Source organism: Triticum urartu, chromosome 2A (genome assembly GCF_056163025.1).
Source record: "Triticum urartu cultivar PI428250 chromosome 2A, HENAU_Tu73, whole genome shotgun sequence".
NCBI classification, from domain to species: domain Eukaryota; kingdom Viridiplantae; phylum Streptophyta; class Magnoliopsida; order Poales; family Poaceae; genus Triticum; species Triticum urartu.
Window position 1 is genome coordinate 720970638 of NC_141874.1, and position 23183 is coordinate 720993820.

General features: G+C 40.8%; 2 protein-coding genes across 4 annotated transcripts; one reads left to right on the forward strand and one right to left on the reverse strand.

The window, feature by feature from the left end:
• Nucleotides 1-1074: 1074 nt before the first annotated feature.
• Nucleotides 1075-11268, reverse strand: LOC125540081 (protein IRON-RELATED TRANSCRIPTION FACTOR 2-like). Of its 2 annotated transcripts, none has more exons than XM_087545156.1 (3): nt 10763-11268; nt 10320-10664; nt 1075-1397 (listed from the first exon to the last, which is right to left on the reverse strand). In XM_087545156.1, exons 1-3 carry the CDS (start codon nt 11081-11083, stop codon nt 1359-1361), a joined length of 705 nt encoding a protein of 234 aa, XP_087401282.1. In that variant the 5' UTR covers nt 11084-11268; the 3' UTR covers nt 1075-1358. The 2 variants fall into 2 exon arrangements, with proteins under 2 accessions (XP_087401282.1, XP_048559617.1); XM_048703660.2 differs by having other exon boundaries at nt 1075-1402; nt 10763-11264.
• On the forward strand, nt 3769-9603 carry LOC125540080 (uncharacterized). 2 transcript variants are annotated; one of them, XM_048703655.2, is made up of 3 exons: nt 3769-5824; nt 6042-7110; nt 7210-7490. In XM_048703655.2, the coding sequence occupies exons 2-3, from the start codon at nt 6044-6046 to the stop codon at nt 7349-7351; spliced, it is 1209 nt and encodes a 402-aa protein (XP_048559612.2). In that variant the 5' UTR covers nt 3769-5824; nt 6042-6043; the 3' UTR covers nt 7352-7490. The 2 variants fall into 2 exon arrangements, with proteins under 2 accessions (XP_048559612.2, XP_048559613.2); XM_048703656.2 differs by lacking the exon at nt 3769-5824 and adding an exon at nt 8767-9603 and having other exon boundaries at nt 6833-7110; nt 7210-8673.
• Nucleotides 11269-23183: the final 11915 nt, after the last annotated feature.

Genomic DNA, 23183 nt, shown 5'->3' on the forward strand with positions numbered 1-23183 from the left:
GACAACGGTAATATGCCTTTCGTGCTTCAGTTCGGGCAATGACACCCCGACTAGGTGGGACGGTGGTGGTGTCGATCATTGTGGCGACCACCCCGACATGCGGCAGTAGACTTGTTGTGAAGCGCAGTGATCACCGAAAGGTCTTTCTAAGGGTGCTCTCTCAAGATCCGGTGGTTTACTTCGGCGGGGAGATAAAAACTATGGACGGCGCCTTGACGCAAAGGGATTGGTTGTGTAGCACCTGAGCACATCGCATGCAGCTGCTGGGATCGTGGAAAAGTGGTTGTGACAACACATATGATGTCGATAGTGGTGCTGCTTGAGCACCTGGTCTCGAGCTCCGGGGTGAAAGCCTAGGTCTGACCCGAGTTGGTTATACCTGGCAATGGCGATGCTTTTACATCGTTACCTTCTTGAAGGCATTGCTCAGATATGCTCGTTCAGGTTATTTAGGGTCAAAACCTAGATTCTGACCTTGGATGGTTGGATCCAGTGACGGCGGCGCTTGAGCGCCAGTCCCTTCCTGAAGGCGTTGCTGTTGAAGAATATCGTCGGTCGTGTGATGTCATGAGATGGTTGGTGCGGATACAGTCACCGATTTAGTTTGCTGATCACCGATCTGATGATTTGTGTTTTTTATCGCCTATGCATAGCTTTGGTCTTATTTGACTTTGCTATTTATTGGCGTGTTTTTTATATGTGTGCGTTGATGTTGGCTGTGTGCATCTTAGTTATGCAAAGACCGGGTGTGCGCTCATTATATTTGTATTCTCTTGATGCTCCATTTTAAGCCAATAAAATTTACCCTTTGTCAAAAAAAACTTTTTTTTATAAAAAGACAAGCAAATTCTAGGAGGCCCCGAATGCTTGAAGTTGCTTGTCTCTTTATTCCTTCTAAGCGAACCTCTAGAGACTCCAGTACAAGCAGCATCTAGTTTTGCTCACGGCGTGGCATAGACAAGTGTCCTTTTACATTTGAAGAATGGTCCTGTAATAGATGGTTGGTTTTAATATATGGGTTTTGGCATTTTCGCAAGAAAGGGTTTAATTTAAGTCTTGCAGATGCAATTACTCCCAAATACACGTCATATTTATTTCTTTTGTTTGTTTTATCCTATCGAACTCACCTCCATGTATTAGATACATTCATACATGACAAAAGGTACTTACTCAAGCATATACAATCAATAATCACCAACGCCACATACAAACTTATATGGGACACCCACTACGCAGCACCCATGCTACAGGCATCTCATAGCTATTTAAGGAATCTTTATTTATGATAGTTAAGAACAATAATCCTCTAGTGCTGCAGATATAGTCCCGCTGCTTCCATGATGGCTTGTTCCAATTTGTCACAAAACGATGGGCACTCCATGTTTAGTGCTCCTTGACTTCTCTGTCTCAACAAAAATGGTGAGATGAAATGGTTAGGCCCCTGATAGCAAAAGCAACTATTTCTGATACATGTAAGTGTAGATTTTAACACAGAAGCAACACACACAAGGACGTAGATTCATTTAAAATAGTACTCCCTCTGTTCCTAAATATAGGGTGTATAGGTTTTGGCACGGAAATTAAAAAACGCACGCGGAGGGAAAATTTCACAAGTACTGGGCGAGATTTCACTTGACTAATTGACATGAGAAAATAGAGGAGCTTGTCTGATATAAAGAAATGTAATCAAATCCCTAAAAAAATTATCCAAATAAGTGATGCAACGCAATACACCTTATATTTTGGATTTTTTTCTCAAAAATCTATACACCTTATATCAAGGAACGGAGGGAGTAGAATAATTCAAAAATTTTGGTTTTTTTGTGGTGAAAGATGCTTGAGAGCGTGATGTCCGTGCCAAATTCCAGAGCATTTGGACATCTGGGTAGCTCTCAACAAAAAAAGATAAATTTGGGGTCTATAAAAAAATTTACTATTTGTGCACTGCTCGGACCTGATTTTTATTACTCGGATGTCTGAATGCTCTCATACTTGACACGAACATCACGCACTCAAGTATCTTTCACCATAATTTTGTTTAAATTTTATAGTATCTGTTTTGAATTTACTATTTATAGGGTGTAGATGAGCTCGGGAGCCGAATTGGATATTCCCACAAACCAGTCAAATATTTCCTGATTATTTAAATCATGTGTGCGTGAAGAAGTCATGCATGTTTCACATATCAGGACAGTACATTAATAAAAACTCTATTGGCATGTTTTTTTATTTTGAGTTTGAATTGGCTTGCTATTCAGTACTGCACAATAGTTACACCTATTAACATATATTTATTTGCTAAAGGCGATAAAGATATTGTTATTTCTGAGTTGGCCAGTATACATCATCTCGAAAATAGTTAAAGAAAAGGTATCACGGCAGACTGAAAGTACTAGAAAACGAGCATGATACTATACCTCTAGAGAACCTAAAGGGCCTCACGTATCACCTCTACAACATATGGGTGATTTACGGAGTCTCTCAAAAAAGCCTCTCTTCATGACTTATGTTTTGGAAATCTACCAAAATGCATAAAACATGCTCCTAAATTCTAAATTTCATTTTATCTAAAATAAGTCCACATTTCATGGTGTTAATAATTTGGTTTCCAAGTAGTACGTAACTTCTAAAGTGATGCAAAACGTATCTTTACGATTTGGTATGACACTTTTAAGAGAAATAAATAATAACTATGTGTCATGTGTGGTGATCTATGATATGGTTATTCTTTACTTTCAACTTTGTAAAACCCATATACCGATTTTAAAAATTAATAAGGCTTCTTCAATCGTATGTTTGAAAGATGAAAGTGTAAACCCACAATGTATTTGTCAAATATCCCATGCATTTACAATATTGGTTGCACTGTTCTTGAAATAATAAATAAATATGGATTTGGTTTCTGTTTCGAAAGAAAACTGTGTGGGCTTCCTTACGTTGGTCCCTCTGATAAATGAAAATGGGATCAACCTGAAGTTGCACTAGTAGATAAAGGACATAATGTGAGACACATTAGTCCCGGTTCGATTTTGGCCCGGTACTAATGGTACCATTAGTGCCGGTTCAAATGGCTATGCATTAATGCCGGTTCATGTTGAACCTTTAGTATCGGTTCGTGCCATGAACCGGTCCTAAAGGGGTGGTGGCAGGCTGGCGTCAGGTCGGGGCCCCACGATCACCTTTAGTGCCGGTTCGTGGCACCAACCGGTACTAAAGGGCTAACCTTTAGTACCGGTTCATGCCACGAACCGGGACTAAAGGGGTCTGACCTTTAGTCCCGGTTGGAGACACAAACCGGGACTATAGGGCAATTTTCAAACTCTACCCCCTCCCCCTGTGTATCGCCATTTCAGTTTTGAAAATAACAAAAGAAAATGATAAAAAATTCAAAAAATAAAATTCTTCAAGATCTAGTTATATTACTACATCTACTAGTTAGGAAAATTAAAAAACTTAAATTTGGACATGTTTTGCAAAAAGTGTTATGAAAAAGTAAAACGGCCATAACTTTTGCATACGATGTCGGAAAACACGTATAATATATCAAAATGTTCAGCACGAAAATCCGCATCCGATTTTGACAGCCTACAACCTGTTTGCAATTTTTTAGAATACTCAAATTCCAAAAGAAAAAAAAGATATGCTCAAATTTTAGTTTTTTTTGGTTAAATCTGGTCAAACTATGGTCAAACTACTTATTCAAGAAGTATTAATGTTACTACATAATTATTCAAGAATATTAGTGTTACTAAATAATTATTTCAATTTTTTGATTTTTTTTCAAATCTGGTTAAACTATGGTCAAACTGGGGTCAAACTTATTCAAAAAATATTAGTGTTACTACATAATTACTGTTTTTTAGAATAATAGTTTCAAACTCAAACGGTGAAAATGTGTGACCTAATGCTCAAGCTAATCTGCTGAGGGTTAATAGGATTGACATCTTACATTTGTTAGGAAAACAACAAGTGTAGACTTGGAAAGTAGGGGAATAGAACTACGAAGTTAAGCGTGCTCAGACTGGGGGAGTGAGTGGATGGGTGACCGGCCAGAAAGTTAGACAATTTGAAATGAGTGATCCACACTTGATAAGTTAAGATGGGTGATTAGAGACTAAATCATCAAATAATTCAGAAAATTGGAAATAAAAAAAATCAAATTTTTTTCCAAAATTTTTAGAATTTTTTTTCCAAAAAAAACACCTTTAGTACCGGTTGGTAACACCAACTGGTACTAAAGGTCCCCCATACCATGGCGCGAGCTCACGCCACGTGGTGGGCCTTTAGTGCCGGTTGGTGCCTAGCCGGTACTAAAGGGGGGGCCTTTAGTTTCCACTCTTTAGTGCCGGTTGTAGAACCGGCACCAAAGGCCCTTACGAACCGGTGATAAAACTCCGTTTTCTACTAGTGTTGGACAATAAAAATTATCCAACTTTTACTTAGTCTTGGTCGGCAAAAAGCCTAACAGTGGCATCCATAACTATTATTGTAGAAATCCATCATGAATATCTAGACACTGCCAAGACGGTTTTTGTAAAATAAGAAACAATTAAGGTTGTTTTCTACACAAAACCAACTCAAAACTGGGTTGTCCCTTGAGACATAATAGTCTCAATCTAGTCTTTCTGGCACCACTTTGTCAATCCTTGTCGTCGACCCTGTGAAGAGGCCCCTACTGTGGCCGCCACAGTCGCCCTAAGGGAGCGAGGTGGTGCAACCAATTATACCAGGTCTGGTGGGTATGCGGCGGCTCTTTCGAAGAAGATTCTATAATGCATATGCACACTGATTTTGCAACTATGGCTATTAATTTTGCAATGCCTGTGTGCGCTTCTTAAGTGTAGCGAATGTTATTTTGTGCAAACAAGGATACATACACACCTCATTGCTATTGTGCCCTTTTGGTGTACAACACAAATCATTTTATGTAAAGAGTATTTTGTGTGGTGCAACTAAAATGCCACATCGGCGACATGTCTCTATTTTAGTTGCTCTACACACAAAAATCGGACAAAAACGCATTCTCACGCCAGTTCGAGTAAGACTACCTTTGTGTCATCTGCATCATCTGTAAGTTTGCCATTTATTTGAAATGCTTTACATTTAGTAAGTTGTTATTCGGTTAGAAATCTATGTGTTCTGCCTGTATGACTCATTGACCTGTAAGAATTCCCATATCTTATCTCTGAAGCTCAATTCCAATGACAGTGCTGACAGTCACATTGGAACGTGAAATCTGAGTATTATTGAGAAGGCATCAGGGTTAGCACATAACAGATGGTTGAGCATATATAGCTCTACACAGTTGGCGAATCTCCTAGGTAGGCTTAAACAGGCTTGAGCCTGCCCTCCAGCGATGCCAAATTTTTTTAGTACTAGTTTGAAACTTCAAGGCCCAGCCCAGCCACTCAATAGCCCTTTCCAGCCCATCAATTTCCAGAGCAGAGAACCATCTCGTGCAGTTGCTCGCTCGCCTGGATTTACACTGCCCTAGCTCCTAGCCTCCGGCGGTCGCCGGACCCCTCCTTCGCGCTGCCGCCGGTCGCCGGACCTCTCCTTCGCGCCGCCGCCGCCAGCCCACCTCCCCAAATCGGCGCCCGGACTGCTCTCCCCTAATCTGGTCATTTTCCCCTCCCCAAAACGGCGCCAGACTGCATCTCCATCTGACCCGTGCCCTCCCTAGTGTGGCCGTGGATTAGAGGAGGAGGGGGGGGGGGGGGGGGGGGGGGGGGGCTTAGTTCATTGTTGGGCGCCTAGGCCATCCGAGCTGCTGCGCCATCGGGCTGTTGCTCGCTGCTCTACTCGACAGCTCCTGAACCTGAAGGTTGTATTCTGTACTGTAGTCTGTAGTTCTATACTCTGTAGTTATTTGTAGCTAGCTATTTGGTTTCCTATTTGGCTACTAATTCATGCTAATGAACTAATGGTAGCTAGTTGTTAAAAGTGGTTAGTTAAACTGTACAAGTACTAGAAAAGAGAACCAATATGGCTAGCTGTGTATATAAGATTAACCTAGTACTAATCGCTATTCTTGTTTGTAGAAATGAAGAGAAAAAGAACTTTGCACAGCTGGTTTGCAAGCAATTCAAATGCTCCCTTTGTTGTTTCCGAACCCAATGCTCGTCCAGTTGATGTTGTTGTTCAACCAGCCTCTATTGAGAACATAATTCATCCTACTCCAACAAATGAGAGAACTAATCCCTCAACCGATGTCGATGAGAGCACTAATCCCCATGCAAATGAGAGTACCAATCCCCCAACTAATGAGAGCACAAACCAACCACCAAAGCATCATATACTGGAATTCCATCCAAGTCAGATTTTTGGTGATCCGGCTGATCGAATACCAATAGAAGATTATGCCCCTGAAATTCGAAGTGAAGTGAGAAGAGCTTATTTGTTGAAACAAAGAAACAAAGCTACTGGGCATAAATTTGAAGTGGGATTGGATGGTAAAATTTGGAGATCCTTTCAACCACAATGGCTAGATAAGTTTGATTGGTTATATAGTGTGAAAAAGGAGGCTGCCTTTTGTTTCCCTTGTTTTCTTTTCAAGAATCCATCACAAGCGGCTAGATTTGGCAATGATGTATTTACAGTAGATGGTTACAAGCGTTGGAAAACTGCTTTGGGAAATTTTAGGAAACATGTTGGTGGTCCATCTAGTTACCACAACATTGCTGTGGGCTTATGTGTTGATTTCAGCAATCAAAGGGCCAATGTGGCTACCAAAATGCGAGTATACAATAAAGAGGCTGATATAAAATATAAAATCCGCTTGACTGCATCATTGGATTGTGCAAGGTATCTCATAGCTCAAGGGGAAGCTTTTCGTGGACATGATGAATCCTCCAATTCCATCAACAAAGGCAATTTTAGGGAGTTCTTGGACTGGTATAAGGACAAGAATAAGGATGTGAAAGATGCATTTGATAAGGGGCAAGGCAATGCACTTATGATATGTCCAGATATTCAAAAGGACCTTGCTACATGTTGTGCATTGGAGGTAACCAAAGTCATCAAGGAAGAGCTTGGAGATAAGAATTTCTCGATACTTATTGATGAGGCTAGAGATTGCTCAATAAAGGAGCAAATGGCAATAATTTTGAGGTAATGCATATGAATTTCTGTCTTTAACTTGTAGCTTCCCAAACTTGCATAGTCATTGTTCATTTCTGTCTTTTAACTTTTATCTTCCCAAATTTGCAGATTTTTAGATGATCACGGGGAGCTTCAGGAGAGATTTCTTGCTATTAAGCACATCACAGACTGTACATCTGCCGGAATTAAAGAAGCATTGGTCCATGTGTTGGAGTACCACGGCCTGCCTATTAATAGGCTACGTGGATAGGGTTACGACGGGGCTTCAAATATGAGAGGAGAATTCAACGGTTTGCAAAAGCTAATTCGTGATGAGAGTCCATATGCTTTCTTTGTTCACTGCTTTGCCCACCAGTTGCAGTTAGTGGTTGTCACAGTGGCTCAGTGTTGTCCGGTTATTGCTGATTTTTTCAACTACCTTCCCTTGATAGTGACTCAGGTTGGTTCATCTTGCAAAAGGAAGGATGCATTGTTTGCAAAGCATCAAGACAACTTGATAGAAATGATGGAAAATTGTAAGATATCATCTGGAACTGGGTTACATCAAGAAACTAACCTAGCTAGACCAGGAGCTACTCGTTGGGGCTCACATCTTAGAACCTTACTTCGTCTGTACACAATGTGGAATGCAGTGGTGGATGTGCTTGCAATTGTGGTCGACGATGCCCGGGAACACACTTCTCAAGGTGGAGCTTCAGGTTTGATCATACAGATGGAATGCTTCCAGTTTGTGTTCATCATGCTATTCTTAATAAACTTGTTGAGCATCACTAATTTGCTATCACAAGCTTTGCAAAGAAAGAAACAAGATGTTGTTGAAGCCTTGCGTTTGATCTTGGATGTGAAAGAAGCTTTGCAAAATATGAGGGATAATGGGTATGAGTCATTATGCGACCAAGCAAAAAACTTCTGTGAGGAACATGGCATTGAGGTGCCAAACATGGATGATCTTGTTGGAGCTATGGGGCAATCTGTTCGCAGCAAGAATAAGGTGACTCGATATCATTATTTCAAGGTTAGCATATTCAATGTTGCTCTTGATGCAACTCTCACCGAGATGAATCATCGATTAGTGGATTGCATGTCTTGCCTTACTCCAACCAACAACTTCTCAAAGTTTAATGTTGACAAACTTATTCGACTTGCTGAAATTTATGCTGAGGATTTTACACAATCTGAACGGCTGTTGCTAAGAACTCAACTTCCAACATTTCTTACAAATATTAGGAGAAGTGATGAATTCAATGGATGTTCGGATGTTTCTACCCTTGCTCGGTTGATGGTTCAAACAACAAAACATAGAACTTTCCAATTGGTATATCGCCTCATCGAGTTGACATTGATTCTTCCAGTGGCAACTTCCTCGGTCGAGCGAATTTTTTCAGCAATGAAGATCATTAAAACTGATTTACGCAATAAGATATCGGATGATTGGCTCAATGATTTAATGGTGTGCTATTGCGAGAAAAGGATATTTAAAAGTATTCCCGATAATCAAATTATGATAGGATTCCAGAAAATGAAAGATCGCAATGGACATTTGCCTCGTGAGTACAATGTGATTTCTTAGAGGTATATCTCAGTTTTACAAGTGTTAGTAGTCACTTATTGATGCCTTATATTGGTATACCATTATATTGCTAATACTTATGCTAATTTTGACAGATGGCTTCCAGTTGGATAATTGGGCATCTATTTCTATATATTGGTTTCTAGTTGTTCTGCAATACCATTAGTAAGCAACATTACTATCATTGTTGTTGCTTCTCTAGTCTTTTGTATTGGTGTGTGCCCAGCAGTACTCTGGAAAATTCTGAGCTAATTTGGGGTACAAGATTTCATATTTCAAAAAATTCTGGCAAATTTTAACCTTCTTTGGGCAAAAGAATTAGGAGTTAGTGGCTTTTTTTCCCACCCCGTTAACTTTGAGCCCGCCCTCGATTTTCTTCCAAGATTCGCCACTGGCTCTACAGCATGGGCACAATACAGAGTATCTGACATCAAGACTCTTCTCCTCATCGGCGTGATTGGTCGACAAAATAAACGGCAACACATTACCAACAAAACAGATATGTTTATTTATTTGTTTGCTCATTACTACTCTATATATTTTAGCTAGCTAAGGACTTTGTTGCATATGTTGGTCACAGACATTTGAAAAGATATGAACGTATTATGAAGTGCAGCGGCATTATGAGATGAATGTGGATGTGGATGTATATGTGATATGATGAATTTGCAATGGATGTTTACCATGATTTTCTTGTGGATTTGGAATGCAGGGCTAGCTGCAAACATATGTTAATTTTCAGCCCTAAAATGAAAATGCAGGCATTTCTAGGGTAGAAACCGCCTATAATACCATACTATTGGATGCAATTGATCATAGAATACCCCATGCAATTCACAAGTATTGGAGGTGGTTTTTGTCTAGAAACCTCTTGCGGCAGGAAATTATCATAGACGGTTCTAGAACTGCCTCTAATACTAGGAACTAGGAGTACTATTTCCTAGAGGCGAAACTCAAAACCGCTTGAGAGTTGTGTATTAGAGCCGCCTCTAATGTCTGTTTATATGCTTGAGGGCGGCCATTTACTCTGTTCCCCGGCGAGCCACTGCTACCCCATCATCATTTCCTGGGGAAAGGTCCCTTCAAAACCACCATTGTCTCTGGCTGAGAAGTTCCGAGGGGCATTTTGCCACATTGAATGCCCTTTATTTCACATGGACATTATGTGTACGTGGTAGTGGTCTGTGGTCAACCCTCCAAGCATGCAGGTAAGGACGGAGGCGGCGTGGGTAGGACCCTCTGGTAAATCACTTACTGTACGTACGGTAGGTTCCAAATTTCTTCTGAAGAACTGTGAATAACTTGGCAACCTTCAAATAGAACTATGACCTCTGATACATTTTAGTTGCATATAATAGTCTGACAGATAACTAAGGTATAAAACATGGCATACAAGATACAACAAGGCATGCGTGACCATATGAGTTTACAGTTAATATCCAATATTAGAAACATGTGTGTAACTCGTAAATGCTATGTGCGTCGTGCTATGCAAAGGCTGGACGATTATATCACCTTGATGCATCAATTGAATCAAGATGTCTTTTATCAAAAAAGAAATACTGGTAAATGCTATGTGGTGGTATATGATTGTGGTGTGTGTTGTATGCATCCACCTTATGATTAGTATTAACAGAAAAAGATTTACCTGAAGATGGAGGTTATAGAACATTTTGTTCCCAAAGGTGGAGGAAGTCGATGAACTGATGAGCTGAAGTCCTTCGTTCTCCAGTACATTGATACACCTGGAAAGAGGTAGAGCTGTAGCAGCATCCGTATCTCTTGACACGCTGATCTGAACCATGATTTCCTTGTCGTTGAGGCAAGTAGCGGACACAGTTGGAGCTATGCTGCCGCTCACGCTCAGTACCCCTGGTTTGCAGTTGGCACTAGCCAGTTTTTCTTTCTTCTTCTCCAGATTCTCCACCTGTTTCTGCAGCTCGGGGATGTACTTGAGCGCTCGACACACCGTCGTCGGAATGCTCAGTTTCTTCTGCAGAACCACAAGGCAGCAAAGGCACATCAGGAACTCTTGATTCCTCTCATGCTACCTCTCCTGACACTAATATTATAGATATAGCTATAGCTTACAGTGTGGTCGGTGTCGGGGAGGAGGGAACGGAGAGAGAGGTAGAGCTCGTTGAGCTGCTTCCGGCGGTCGCGCTCGTACGCGTTGTGACTGAGCTTCTTGTGGGAACCGGGGCCGCCGGAGCCGGAGCCTGACGATGCCGCGTTTGCCGGCCTCCCGGAGAGCTCGCGGACGATGTCGTCCTCGAGAACGTCGAGGTCCAGGTCGAGGTCAACGTCGAGATTCGGCCACGGCGGTGACGGTGGCAGCTGGCCGGAGAAGATCTGCGCCTCCAGCGGAGAGAAGCTGTTCGCGGACGGGTCCCCGTATAGGTGGTGATCCATCACAGGCAGTTGGGCAGTATTTTTGGAAGGCTGCAGATGGAACGTACTAGCTACCTAGCCTTGGCAATATTCTTTGTAGCGACCAGAAGTAGCGGCCAGTAGTAGTAGTGGAGTTTCTAAAAAAAAAAGCTACTAGTAGTGGAGAAAGATATCCTGAATCCCTAATCCAATTTTTGCTGTGATGATTAAAATTGACTATCAATCATAGGCCCAATGGAGTAGCCAGTTCCAAAGTCATTGGCTTATATTTATAGAGCGAGAGATGATGTAGTTTCGGTACTACAATAGACCTCCCATTATTAAGTATTCTGATTAGAGATGTCATGCAGTACTATTTTAATACTAAACCTAAATTCGAAATCCTCTTAACCAGTATGATTCTTGATCACTTGGAAGAAGAGACGGAATGGGAAAAGGACAGCTACAAAACCTCAGTTTAGCTTTCCCACAAAATCCTCTTATCACTTATAGAAGACGTTTTTTCTCCATCGTACTACTAGTTATCTTTTAGTCACATATTTTATACTCAAATTTTAATGACCACAAATATTGTAGCCATGCAAAATACTAACTGCTACCGATTATGCTAAGAAATAAACCATTGTCTAGCATGTTTTTTCTTGACATCTCTATTTATGACGTGGAGGCTTATGAAAGTGATGTTTTCTTAGGGCACATACAATGGTGTCATCTTAGCAATGCCACCTAGGATGAAGTATGAGTTTGAAGGGAGAGAAACGACAATAAGTTTTATTTCTTTTATTGAAGGGTTTTCTCTTCACACTTTTCTATATTTTTAGGAGTATGCAAAAATTAATTGCTAGAGATAACACTAAGAATTAATTGCTAGAGATAACCACTACTCCTCAGTCTCGGTGCATTAGGCATCTAACAGAAATCAAATAATCCTAAAACGCTAAGGCGCGAAACAGTAGTACTAGTTGAATGCATATTAATTAGACCATATCTATTAATTGGAGGACTAATGCATGCAATTTCTGCAGCACGCTATTGGGATTTGAAGGAATCTCCTAATCAATAGCACGTCTTCAGTTGAGAAAGAAATGATGTGATTGGCTTCCTCTACGATTCAATTTTTGTTCTAGCCCAATCTCTTCACGGCTAGGTTGCGATGCACCTTCTCAGATGCCTAATGCACCTAGACGGAGGGAGTATGATTCTTTTAGGAGTATGCAAACATAACAAGTGAGGGACACATACCTTCCGATGATGCGGAACACATAAAAATGTCTTATTAATTATTGCAGTAGCCCTAAACCACTATATATGATCCAACAATGCAAACAAAGCAAAGGGTTTTACATTATTCTTGATGTAAATCGTTTTGGGTGAGAAGATTTGCTGAACCAACAGTTTCATGTTTCGAGACTGTAGATGTCGATTGTGTTCCACTCAAAATCCATGCCACGTGCAAAGTATCCAATTTTTTTTGTTTTTTTGGAGCATGGTTTTTTTTCACATCACACAAAACATATGAGTTCTTCTTGGAAATTTGCATGCATGTATATATAAGACACAAACATGCACAATGTAAGCAAAACAAATCTTCTTAAATTTGAAGTATTTTTTTATGTTATTGCCTATGTGTTTTGCATTAGTTCGTGTGCTAGGCGGGATTAAAAATATGCTAAGCCGCAATAGCCTACAAAACTAGCTCCTATGTCCACATGAAAAAAGACAGATAGTCAAGGTTCAGCTGAACCATGGGTCAATAAACATTTCTTATGGTTCGTTTTTGATAAACCGGAAGAGTCTGTAGTTTATTGTTCTCCATTCTTGTACAAACTTTTTTGTGTGTACTGGCAAGTAGTTGGTACTAGCCTAGGCGGCCTCTATGGTGGCAACACACACGCTTCAACCAATCTTTATTTTGTTTTATACATATACAATATCAAATAATATTAGATGAATTGGAAATTATTGAAGTAATAACGGTATGGACTAGACCAACAGAAAATATTTTGGGAAGCCAACTGTAGATTCCTTAAACAAAACCCCAAAAGAGTACGAATGGATATTTGTTGGGACCACTTCTAACGTAATAGGACCACTAGATTCTAGCCTTCCCTATATAAAATTCCAGCTTGTGATCAAGAAATCATTCTTTCAATATTTATTTCCTCACTTGTTATGTTAATTTGAATTGCTTGTGCTTTGTTCATGTGGCCACTTTTCAAACACGTAGGCCTACACCTTGTCTCAGCTGGTTTTGTAGGATAGTTATATAAATATGTGTATATCTTGTAGCACCCTTCTTAAAGTCTCAATAGGGAGCTTGAGCCGCATCTCAACTTTCATTCATGTTTCAGAAGAAAATACTAGAAAGATATGATATGTGAACCCCCTCTTACATGATTTCAAACCCTATGATAGAAGACAGTGCCATCTCTCTGTCATTCAACACCTATAATCTAACAATTGCAATAGATTTTATAGCTGAATACAAAATTGGATATGATTCAAATTGAGAGAGTTTATGCGAATTTGTGCTGCTAAATGTGGTGAAGCACGGTGATATCACCTTATCCGACCATTCATTGCCGATGATATCACCGCCATGATTTGTAAATTAATCAAGATAAATGTCCACCATTCATCCCCTATGCACCCATCTCATTCCTTCTCATGTGCTGTATGTGCAAATATTTTTTTCTCGGGTATGTACGTTACGCATTCAATGCATGGTTTATGTGCCAACTTTAGATTTCATGTAGTACAAGCTCATTCTCTCGCGGCACCCTCTCTGTGCCTTCACCAACTTGCCTGGTTATTTAATTTTCTCGATCTTCCCATAAAAAACACATACCCCTTTCCAGGTGTCGGCCTAATATTCGCTTGACTCTACGTCGACATGATTGGCCAGATTCTACTCCCTCCGGTTTAAAAAAATATGATGTTTTAGATATTGATGTAATTAGTTTTTCTCTTTTGCTGGAAGTAGTTCTTTCAGGTACAACTGTGATCATCAATTTCTACTATGGTAGTATAAACCCCGAAAAAATATTTACAAAAAAATTAGGAGACAAATCTAGGGCTATGATTTTAAGGTTTATAGTCTAAGTAGTATTTTTTTTTCATATGGCATTCTTGTAGTCTGAGTATTTAAAATAATATATTTTGAATAAATGAAATATTATTGATTTACATGTTGCGCCAAGGCAATAGAATTTCATCGAGTTCACACCCTGCCTAAACCAACGTTAAGATGACATAGGAATTCACAACTTTAGAAATCAAACTGATGGTATATCCAAAATGCATGCCACGTATATGTGAACCAGACTGCTGAGAGATTATTTTGGTTGGAAAACCAACCTCACTAACAATGGAAATAATACCACGTAGACACTGTCCTAATGTAGTGTTAACTAATGGATACCAGTCATGAGAACAATTACATTTGCAGTCCAACAACACTGCGCCCATCAAAATGTCAATTATTTTCGTCTGCTCCCTCTCTTCTTTATAAATAGAATGGCAAAGAAGCTCAAGGCAGTCGTGGGATCAACAAGTACTTGGAACACGGACGCCAACGAAGATTTAGACTAGATTAACTTTTGCTATGTTAAAAAACTGTCATATTCGCTTTTGTTTAATGAAATATGTCAAAAATTTGTTGAATTCGGCCTGCTTTAAATAAAAAATTACAGTTTGTTCAAGTACATTTGAAATGTGTCTGGACATTTAAGGTACACGGTTGGATGGTCGTCTCATATTTATAAAGTTTGTCTAGCCTGAGTATTTTTGGTCTTCTGCGGGTTTTTTTTCTAGAGATTTCGAGAAAAATGAGGTACAACGACTTCGATGTGCTTTTAGTTTTATCTGAAAATTTCGTTTTCCTTGTGTCCTGAGCTGGTGTAATTTATCCAGTAAGTGGAAAAGGTGTGATGGTCATTCGTGTAAAAAATTAGTGACAACACGCCAAACAACGAAGGATTCCATTTGCACCTGCTATGGAGTATCTTAATCCCTGTGCTATACGTTTTCAAGGTACGGCAGCGTATGGGTGTGCGTGCACGTAGCGCGGGTGTCGGCATGGTGACGCCACGCGCTGTAGACGCGCGGGCACGCGGCCGCTGCGTGCCGGCTCGTGCCGCCGAGCTTTATCGCTCTTGCTGGCGCCTACACCTGCCATGCTTCATCTCTTCCAAAGTGTCTGAATTGAACGTCTTGCTACATCGCAACGAAGGTCTGATGTTAGTGCCCCTGATCTGTGAGAAATTTTGCACTAGTTGCTGGTTGTGGTGTTCCACTGTGTGCTGCTCGACTCGCAAGGCCTCTAACTATGACTAGACGAAAAGCTTGAGCTGATCAATGTTTTTAGCTTGTTATAAGATTAATGAGCTTAATGAGCAAGCAAACGAGTTTCGGGAGTAACTCCTTTAGCTTGTTAATTTCGCCAGCCTACGTAGGGGCTCAACCCACTTTGGCAATTTCCTCACCTCCATCTTCTGCCTATGACTGTTTCTTTTGCTTCTGGTTGTAGCGTGTTGCTACTATTTTTAAAGTTTAGATTATGCAAATGTGCACCAGACTTGTGTATTGCACGCACTATGAACTATTTTGAACGTCCTTGTTTAATTTATGCTTTTGTATATTTGTGATGGGGTGCTTCTATGTTGCTTATTACCTTAACGAGTACTCATGAACACTCATGATCTTAACGAGTTCATACGAACCAAGCTGAACATGAGTTTTGGCCTATTAATATTAATGAGATTAATGATAACGAGCATAATGATAATGAGTTGAACGAGTAGCTCGGTAATCCAGCCCTACTTCTAACGGCCGCGTGGGGAAGAAGCCTTCGAGTTGCGTCTATGGAGAATTATTCAATTGGGATGTCCTCGAATCGGCCATAGAGGCCAAACGAATCAGCAACAGATGCCAAACGAATCGATCATTCATCAAAGTCGAACAGGACATGGGCATGGTGCTATGTGACCTGGCCTGCCTTAAAGGTTTGGAAATGGGTCCTGCTGCACTACTTCTAGTCCACCTGATGCCATGGTCTCTATTTAGATCGTATAAGGCTTAATATTTTTCCTTTGGATCTGTATGCATGTCCTACAGGGTCGGCCCATTGGGCTTCGAAGATCTGCCATCATTGAGAATGTGAAATGGAGGGAGCAACTATTTGCCGCTCGAACCGCTGAATTTGCCGCTCGTTGTGGCAAGGTGTCTCCGTTTAGCAAGGATCATTGGTTGGAGTGCAATTGAGGACCACATATTTGCCGCTCGCTGTGGCAAGGTGCTGCCGTTTACCATAGTAGAGTTCACATATGGGTCTGCCCATTCGCACGACACTATAGCGAGCTAGCTGCTATAGGGACGACTATTTCCAAAAAAAATTTGCTCATTTTTATATTCGGTTCTTGAAAAGAACACCGATTTGTTTTAAAAAAAGTGAACGTGTTTCAAAACGATTTTTCCAACACTTTTTCTGAAACAACAAACATTTTCAAAAACTTTGAGAACATTATTTGAATATTTTATATGCGCATACATTTCTTGATATTCTGAACATCTTTTTTTTCAAATTCCTGATGTTTTTTAAAAGTGAATATGTTAAAATTATGAAAATTTATTAAAACTCTAATTTTTTAACAAGAACCATTTTTATAATGTTTTAACATTATGTTCAAAACACACTTGTATTTGAAAACACAATAATTTTTAGAATTGTGAACATTTTAAATGAACACATTTTTTTGAAAATTTTAAAAAAATTCTAGAAATTCTAGAAAAAATAAAATCTAACTTTCGCAGAAAGCCTTAAGAATATTTGAATTTCTTTAAAAACTAAAATTGAAAAATAAATGAAAAAAATAGTCAAAGAAGAAAACATGAAAAATGAAAACAGAAAGGCCCAAAATCGTAATGAACCATAGAAGAATTATCGAAGGCTCGTAAAACCATAATCAAATACTACCCACACTGCTAAATGGGCTGGCCAACTGAAGTGAGCGCTTGCTTCTCTTCTTCCATCTGAGATGCAGTGAGAGCTATGCATCACCCCTAGATCTTGCCTCTAGGTTTTGGGTGGGTAAGCTTTTCGAGGCCGGCCTAATACGGGTCCGGAGGAAAGGTTTTTAGGAAAGTTTTTGATTGTTTTTTTTCGCGAAAGTTTGTTTTTGTGGTGGTTTTGATCAGTTTTTCGCTCGGTTCATTTTTGCTGTTTTGTTTTTGTGGTGGGTTTTGACCAGTTTTCCGCGTGGTTTTTTTTCCTGTTTGTTTTAGTGATGGTGTACGTGTTCCTTTCCACAATAGTTCATCAACTTTCTCTTTTTATCTTTTCTCTCTTTTTTCAACACGCACAAAATATTTCCGTATACACGTTGATCTTTTCAAATACGTATTGCACATTTAAAAACACAAGCTTTTGAACATGTTTTAAATATGTATTTAAAACATTCAAATACTTGTTCAGACAATTTTTTACATTGTATAATTTTTTTAAATGTCATGAACACACTTTTTGAAAATTATGAATATATTTTATAAGTGTCACGTACATTTTTCTTGAATGGTACAAATAAATATTTTTCAATTACATGAAGAATGTTTTAACACTAAATAATTTTTTTTCAAATTCATGAACATTTTTCTGTAAAGCAGGATCATTTTTATATCTAAATTTTAAAACTTCATTATTTTTTTAAAATATTGCGAATATTTTTAACACTGCATAAACATTTTCTTAAATGTCAGGAACATGTTTTAAAAACACAAGAAAAATAGTTTGATGTATAGCTTTTTTAATGCCATTAATACTATTTAAAATTTGTCGTTGTTTTTTTAACACTGCATAATTTTTTTAAATATGTCACAAACATTTTTTCGAAACATGTGAGTAGTTTGCTGATGTATTTTCTAATGTCAGTATTTTCCCGAAATAAGGAAGAAAACAACATATATTACGCGATAAAATAAAATGAAAAGGAGACCATGAATTCTATCTGTATCCCATGATCTGTGTAGACATGTAACAAAATTAAATGAATTAAGAAATGAAGCAAACCGGCTGGCCTATTACTATTTTTTTTCGTAAGCACATATTTTTCCCTTTCGCAAGTAAAAAAATGTGATGGGCGTGGTAGGAATATGTATTTGGATTCATTCTCATATGGCCTATTTTATCAACAATGATATCAAAAGGGATTGTTAGCAATGTATAGACCCAATAGTAAGGAAACATATTTCTTGTCCAGTTTGTGCATCTTTTTCACTTGTATTTCATATTCAATGCCTAGCCACCACTTTTTGTTCTTTCTCAAACATGGATTTATTTAGTAAGATTCAAATTTTAATTTTTGTTAGTAATTTAAACCCCAAATCTGTTGTGGTGTAAAAGTGGATATTAACTGGCGGGGTGCTGTCATGGTGTAAAATTAGATAGTAATTGGCCAAGAACTTATTTAAACATAGTATCTATGAAGGGATAATATGATAATGGAACGTTCAACCCAATGCGCTTTTCAAACTGTAAAATAGGATAAGTGGTATATCCATACTTGGGGAAGTTTTGGAGGCCGAGGAATAACTTCTCTACAATAGTTTTTTGAGCAAACACTATCCTCTACGGATGATCCACCATCTTGTATTTTTCTCTTTCTCTTTGAATCGGTCAAAGAAATAGAAATAGAGAATGGAGTGAAGAGGTAGGTCGAGTGATAATTTTTATTTTCATGTTGCCTCTTCTCGTTGGTTGCTTATAGACTGCCATGATGGAGCCCATCGTACAGGTGGCTTCAGTGATCACATTGTGGTTGAAGCCTCGGTCTGGTTGGCCATAGTGAAGGAGAAGGCGACGTAGATGACGACATAATCATTGACTATTCTCCCCGCATAGGTGAACGCACCGAGGAAGAAGGGTTCTTAGTTTTTTGGTATTTCTTCTGGATTAGTGTTAACGTGAACACCTAGTGTGGATTTACTGTTTTTATTATTCTGGTTTATTGGGGTGTATTGTTCAGCATTACAATTCAGGTACTCGTACCCTTTTTAGTTGAAGGGACTCATACCCTTTTTTTAGTTGAAGGGACCCGTACCTAATTCGTGAATAACAAACGCCAGAATGGAAGAACCTCCATCCTCGCACCAAAAGCCACTCACAAACCCTAGCCACTTCCATTTCACATATCATCTCCATAGCAACCACCATCTTCACCACCGCATCAATCCATCTCCAAGATAGCCATACTTGCAAGCATGTATCGCATCCCCCAAACATTGTAAGATGTATCGCCAATAAATCTTTCATCTTGATGTGTTCTTCAACGACATCTTATTGCGGTCCGATCGCCATGTGTGAGTAATTCGGTAAGGCAATGAGTTGAGGTATAGATTTGTAACCCAATGTGTTTGTATGAGGGATCGATGGAATGACTTTCAATGAATGTCACCTATGTGTAAATTGCATCGTAGTTGTCTCTTGTCACTCTGACGTTCTTCGACCATGCAGGTACCCATGATCATGGAGTTCAAGCCACGAGGAGGTTAGGAGCAAGGGGGAAATGAAGCGCTATTCTAAACACCAGTGAGAGAAAGGTTTAGTACGGTAATGTGAATCCAATCATTGGGGAGACATGAGTTGTATTCATTAAACATCCAATGCTTTTGTCCTGTTTATCTTGATTACTAATGGTAGCGTAGGGTGGCATTTTGACGAGTGTATATCACATGCTTACTTTTTTCCAGCGCAGACGTGTCATACAATCATGAGCAAAAAAATGCTTGGTATCAAAGAAAGAAAGCCATTATCCATTCGATTTCATGGGCGATACTAGAAATATGCCTTATTTCAAGGGGCCAACGTGCAAGATTCCCTGAATTGAAATGCTTGCTTCTGGAACCACCTCGTGCTTTCTGCCTGTCGCGCGGTCCCCCCTAATTTGTGGGCTCTACCACATGCTCCCTTGCCTAGGGGTCACCGTTTTAGCGACCACTGTGTATATATATAGAGGACTGTCCTTGCCCCCATGTGCCAACCTACACATTCGCTCGCATGTGTCATTAAAAACTCTACCCATTTACCAATTTAGGTGAGGCTCCTTGCCCCTAGTGACTAGAATGAGGTACTAGCGGCCATGTGCGGTGGCGGGATCCTCGCGGATCTCGACATGCCCGCGGTGACACGGAGGGTGACGAAGCTAAAGCTGTGGCCGAGAAGAAGAAGCCCCGGCAAGGCTGTGGCGGGGGCCGGCGCTTTTCAAGGCTTGACGTGCTTGGGGTCGGGCTTGAGATGGAGTACGAAGATGTGGACTTTGAAGAGTTTGAGGTTCGCTCCAGGGACTCCGACTTGGATCTCGGGCGTGGTGGATGGCAAAGGAGGATGACGACGTCGAGGTCGCCGAGATCATGCTATTCACCACCGTCAAGAGGTCCCCCTCCAAAGGTATCGACACCACATCACTAGATCTGGTTTTAATCCGTCTATTAGGATTATACTTTCCATCCTTGTCTATTGTAGTATCACATTTTCTCATTTTTAGGTAGGACATAAAAGTTTGAAATCGCATATGGTTATATTTTAAGAGGGTTAAACATTTTCTTATGTTGTTTAAGCTTTAAATATATGGTTAGATCACAGCCCGAGGTGGAGCTAGGTCCAGAACCCCTGGTTGCGTTCGGGTTGTGACATCCATGCACACATGTGTAGCATACTATGGTGAACTATAGTAGGTCCATCGCCGAGTGTGAACCTCGCTCCCCCTTGGCTGTAGGTAGCACCAAACCAGATAATAAGCTTGTCTGCAAGAGACTTTCCTATTTTCACATGGTTTACACTCTTACATTTCCTGGTTTCATTCGGTTTACGGTTGTATGTTTTCTGATTTCACGCGTACACTCCTTTTCTCTCTCTAGGTACATCGGCGATACAAATTTATGCATCAACCTACCCCGAAAGACTACTCTGAAGTTACATTTTGCCATTTTAAGGTAGGACACAAGGTTGTAATGACGTATTATGTTGAATGTTCTTGGATATTTTTAAAATTTTCTATATATGGTTGACACAATGTTTATGCTATTTGAGTATAAAAAACTCAGTTGTAGATTTTGTATGCAAATTCTCTGGTTTGGCCCAGAGCTGCTGCTTCGTTCATGCATGGGCCAGTCTCATCATCTAAAAAAACAAAGCCATTCTCTGATAATTTCTTCTCGGTGCCAAGTAAGGCACAAAGTCATGAAGCAATCTCGCTATGTTATTTTATAAAAATGTTAAAAATCTCTATATACATGGTTAGATCATGAACACATTATAAAAAAGTTCCAATGCTCATTTACAATTCATGAACTAATCATACAATAATGCTAATGATTTCACATACACGATGGTAACTGAATGGAGCAAGTAGATATGTCTTATTTACATGGATCATAGAGTTACAAAGTCATTTATAAGGGGATATTGGTTGAATATTAAATGAATATAAGGTCGGCGCCATCTTAGTTTAAAAAGAAATGTTAGATGTCCATATACATGGTTAGATCAAGAATGCGATGAAAAAGTTGGATTGCTAACTTATACTCCCTCCATCAACTACAGGAATCAGGAACTTTGCCGTCTGCCATGGCTGAAGGCAAAGGCATGCCTGACGGACGGCAAAGGCCTTTGCCATTAGCCAGTAGATGGCAAAACGTCCGGCTGAACAAGCTACGGCAAAGGGCACTTTGTCGTCTGCTGGCGGACGGCAAAGATGCAAAGGCCTTTGTCGTCTGCTGGCAGACGGCAAAGGGCATGGCTCTTTGCCATCTGCTGGCAGATGGCAAAGAGACCAAATAGGCATTAATTCTGTTTCTTCTTATATCAATTCATTTTCACACACACACACAAACACCAATAGTAGCAAGTTGTATCCATACACATACATAGTTTCATCAATATTACACAGTTTCATCCATAGGTAGCAAGTTTCACAAAGTCAAAACAAAAACTAAAGACAAGCACTCCATATCTGAAATTACAAGAAATGACCTAAAACTAAATATCTATTTTGCTAAAACTATCTTATTACTAAGATCTTGTCTGGATCTTCTTCTTTTCTTCCAACCTGCATAACAAAAACACTAAGAAAGAGAGAATGGGTTAGGAGTAGAAATGTAGCATTTCACTTGGTGAAACGCAATGCTGTAGGAGCCAACACTTGAGATCAAGACAATCTTAGTTAAGCTCCTGTTTTTCAAAGTGATCTTAATTAGAAAGCCAAATAGAGTAAACCAATACCAAAGAGCCAAAGGAGAGAACCATCCAAGGACCCATCAAGAAGCCACCACAATCCGGGTAGTACGATTCCAATAATCCGGGCAGCCTCGCCGGAAGCTCCGCTCCGCGCTGGAAGCCACCCGGCTCCGGCGGCCACCTCTCTCCTCCGTCCTCCACCCCGGAGGCGGCGCCCCACTCCCCCCCTCTCCTGCCGCGCGGATGGCGTCCCGCGTCTCCCTCTCTGCCTCCTCCTCGTCGGAGGCCCCCTCCCCCACCCCCATGCCGCGGCCCCAGATCCGCTCCATCATCGTCCCGCAGGTGGTCGACTCGGCCTTTGGTCCCATCGTCCAGGGAGGCGCCGGGGCTGCTGCTGTTCCTCGTCCTCCGGCGAGGGCGGCGGATCCCCATCGGTGGTAGACCCAGCGGGAGCGTGGCCATGGAGGCCAGAGGCAGCGCTCGCCTCCGGCGTGTCGTGCGCCTGCGGGTCGGCCGCTCAACATCCCGGCGCCCAGGCCGCGCCCAGACTCCAGGCTCCCCGCCTCTCTCTATGGGTGCTGCTATAATTGCGGCCGCGACGACGACCACATCTCGGCGGAATGCAAGAACCCGACGCGCTGCGTTCGTTGTGGTGGCGACAACCACACCTCGCGGGGCTGCACGCGGCCGCGCAGCTCGTCTCCGGAGTCACAGCCCCCGCGCCCGCCGCCGGCACTGCGTCCGGCCCCGGTTTCGTCCTCCGCTTGCGGAAGCCCCCCCGCGCCTCCCCCGCCACCGCCGCAACCCGTGGTGCTGTCGCCTCCGCCGCCTGCCCCCCCTCCCCCGCCGGTGCGGTCCGCGTTGGGCGGTCTTGGTGCCAGGTTGCCGGCGCGG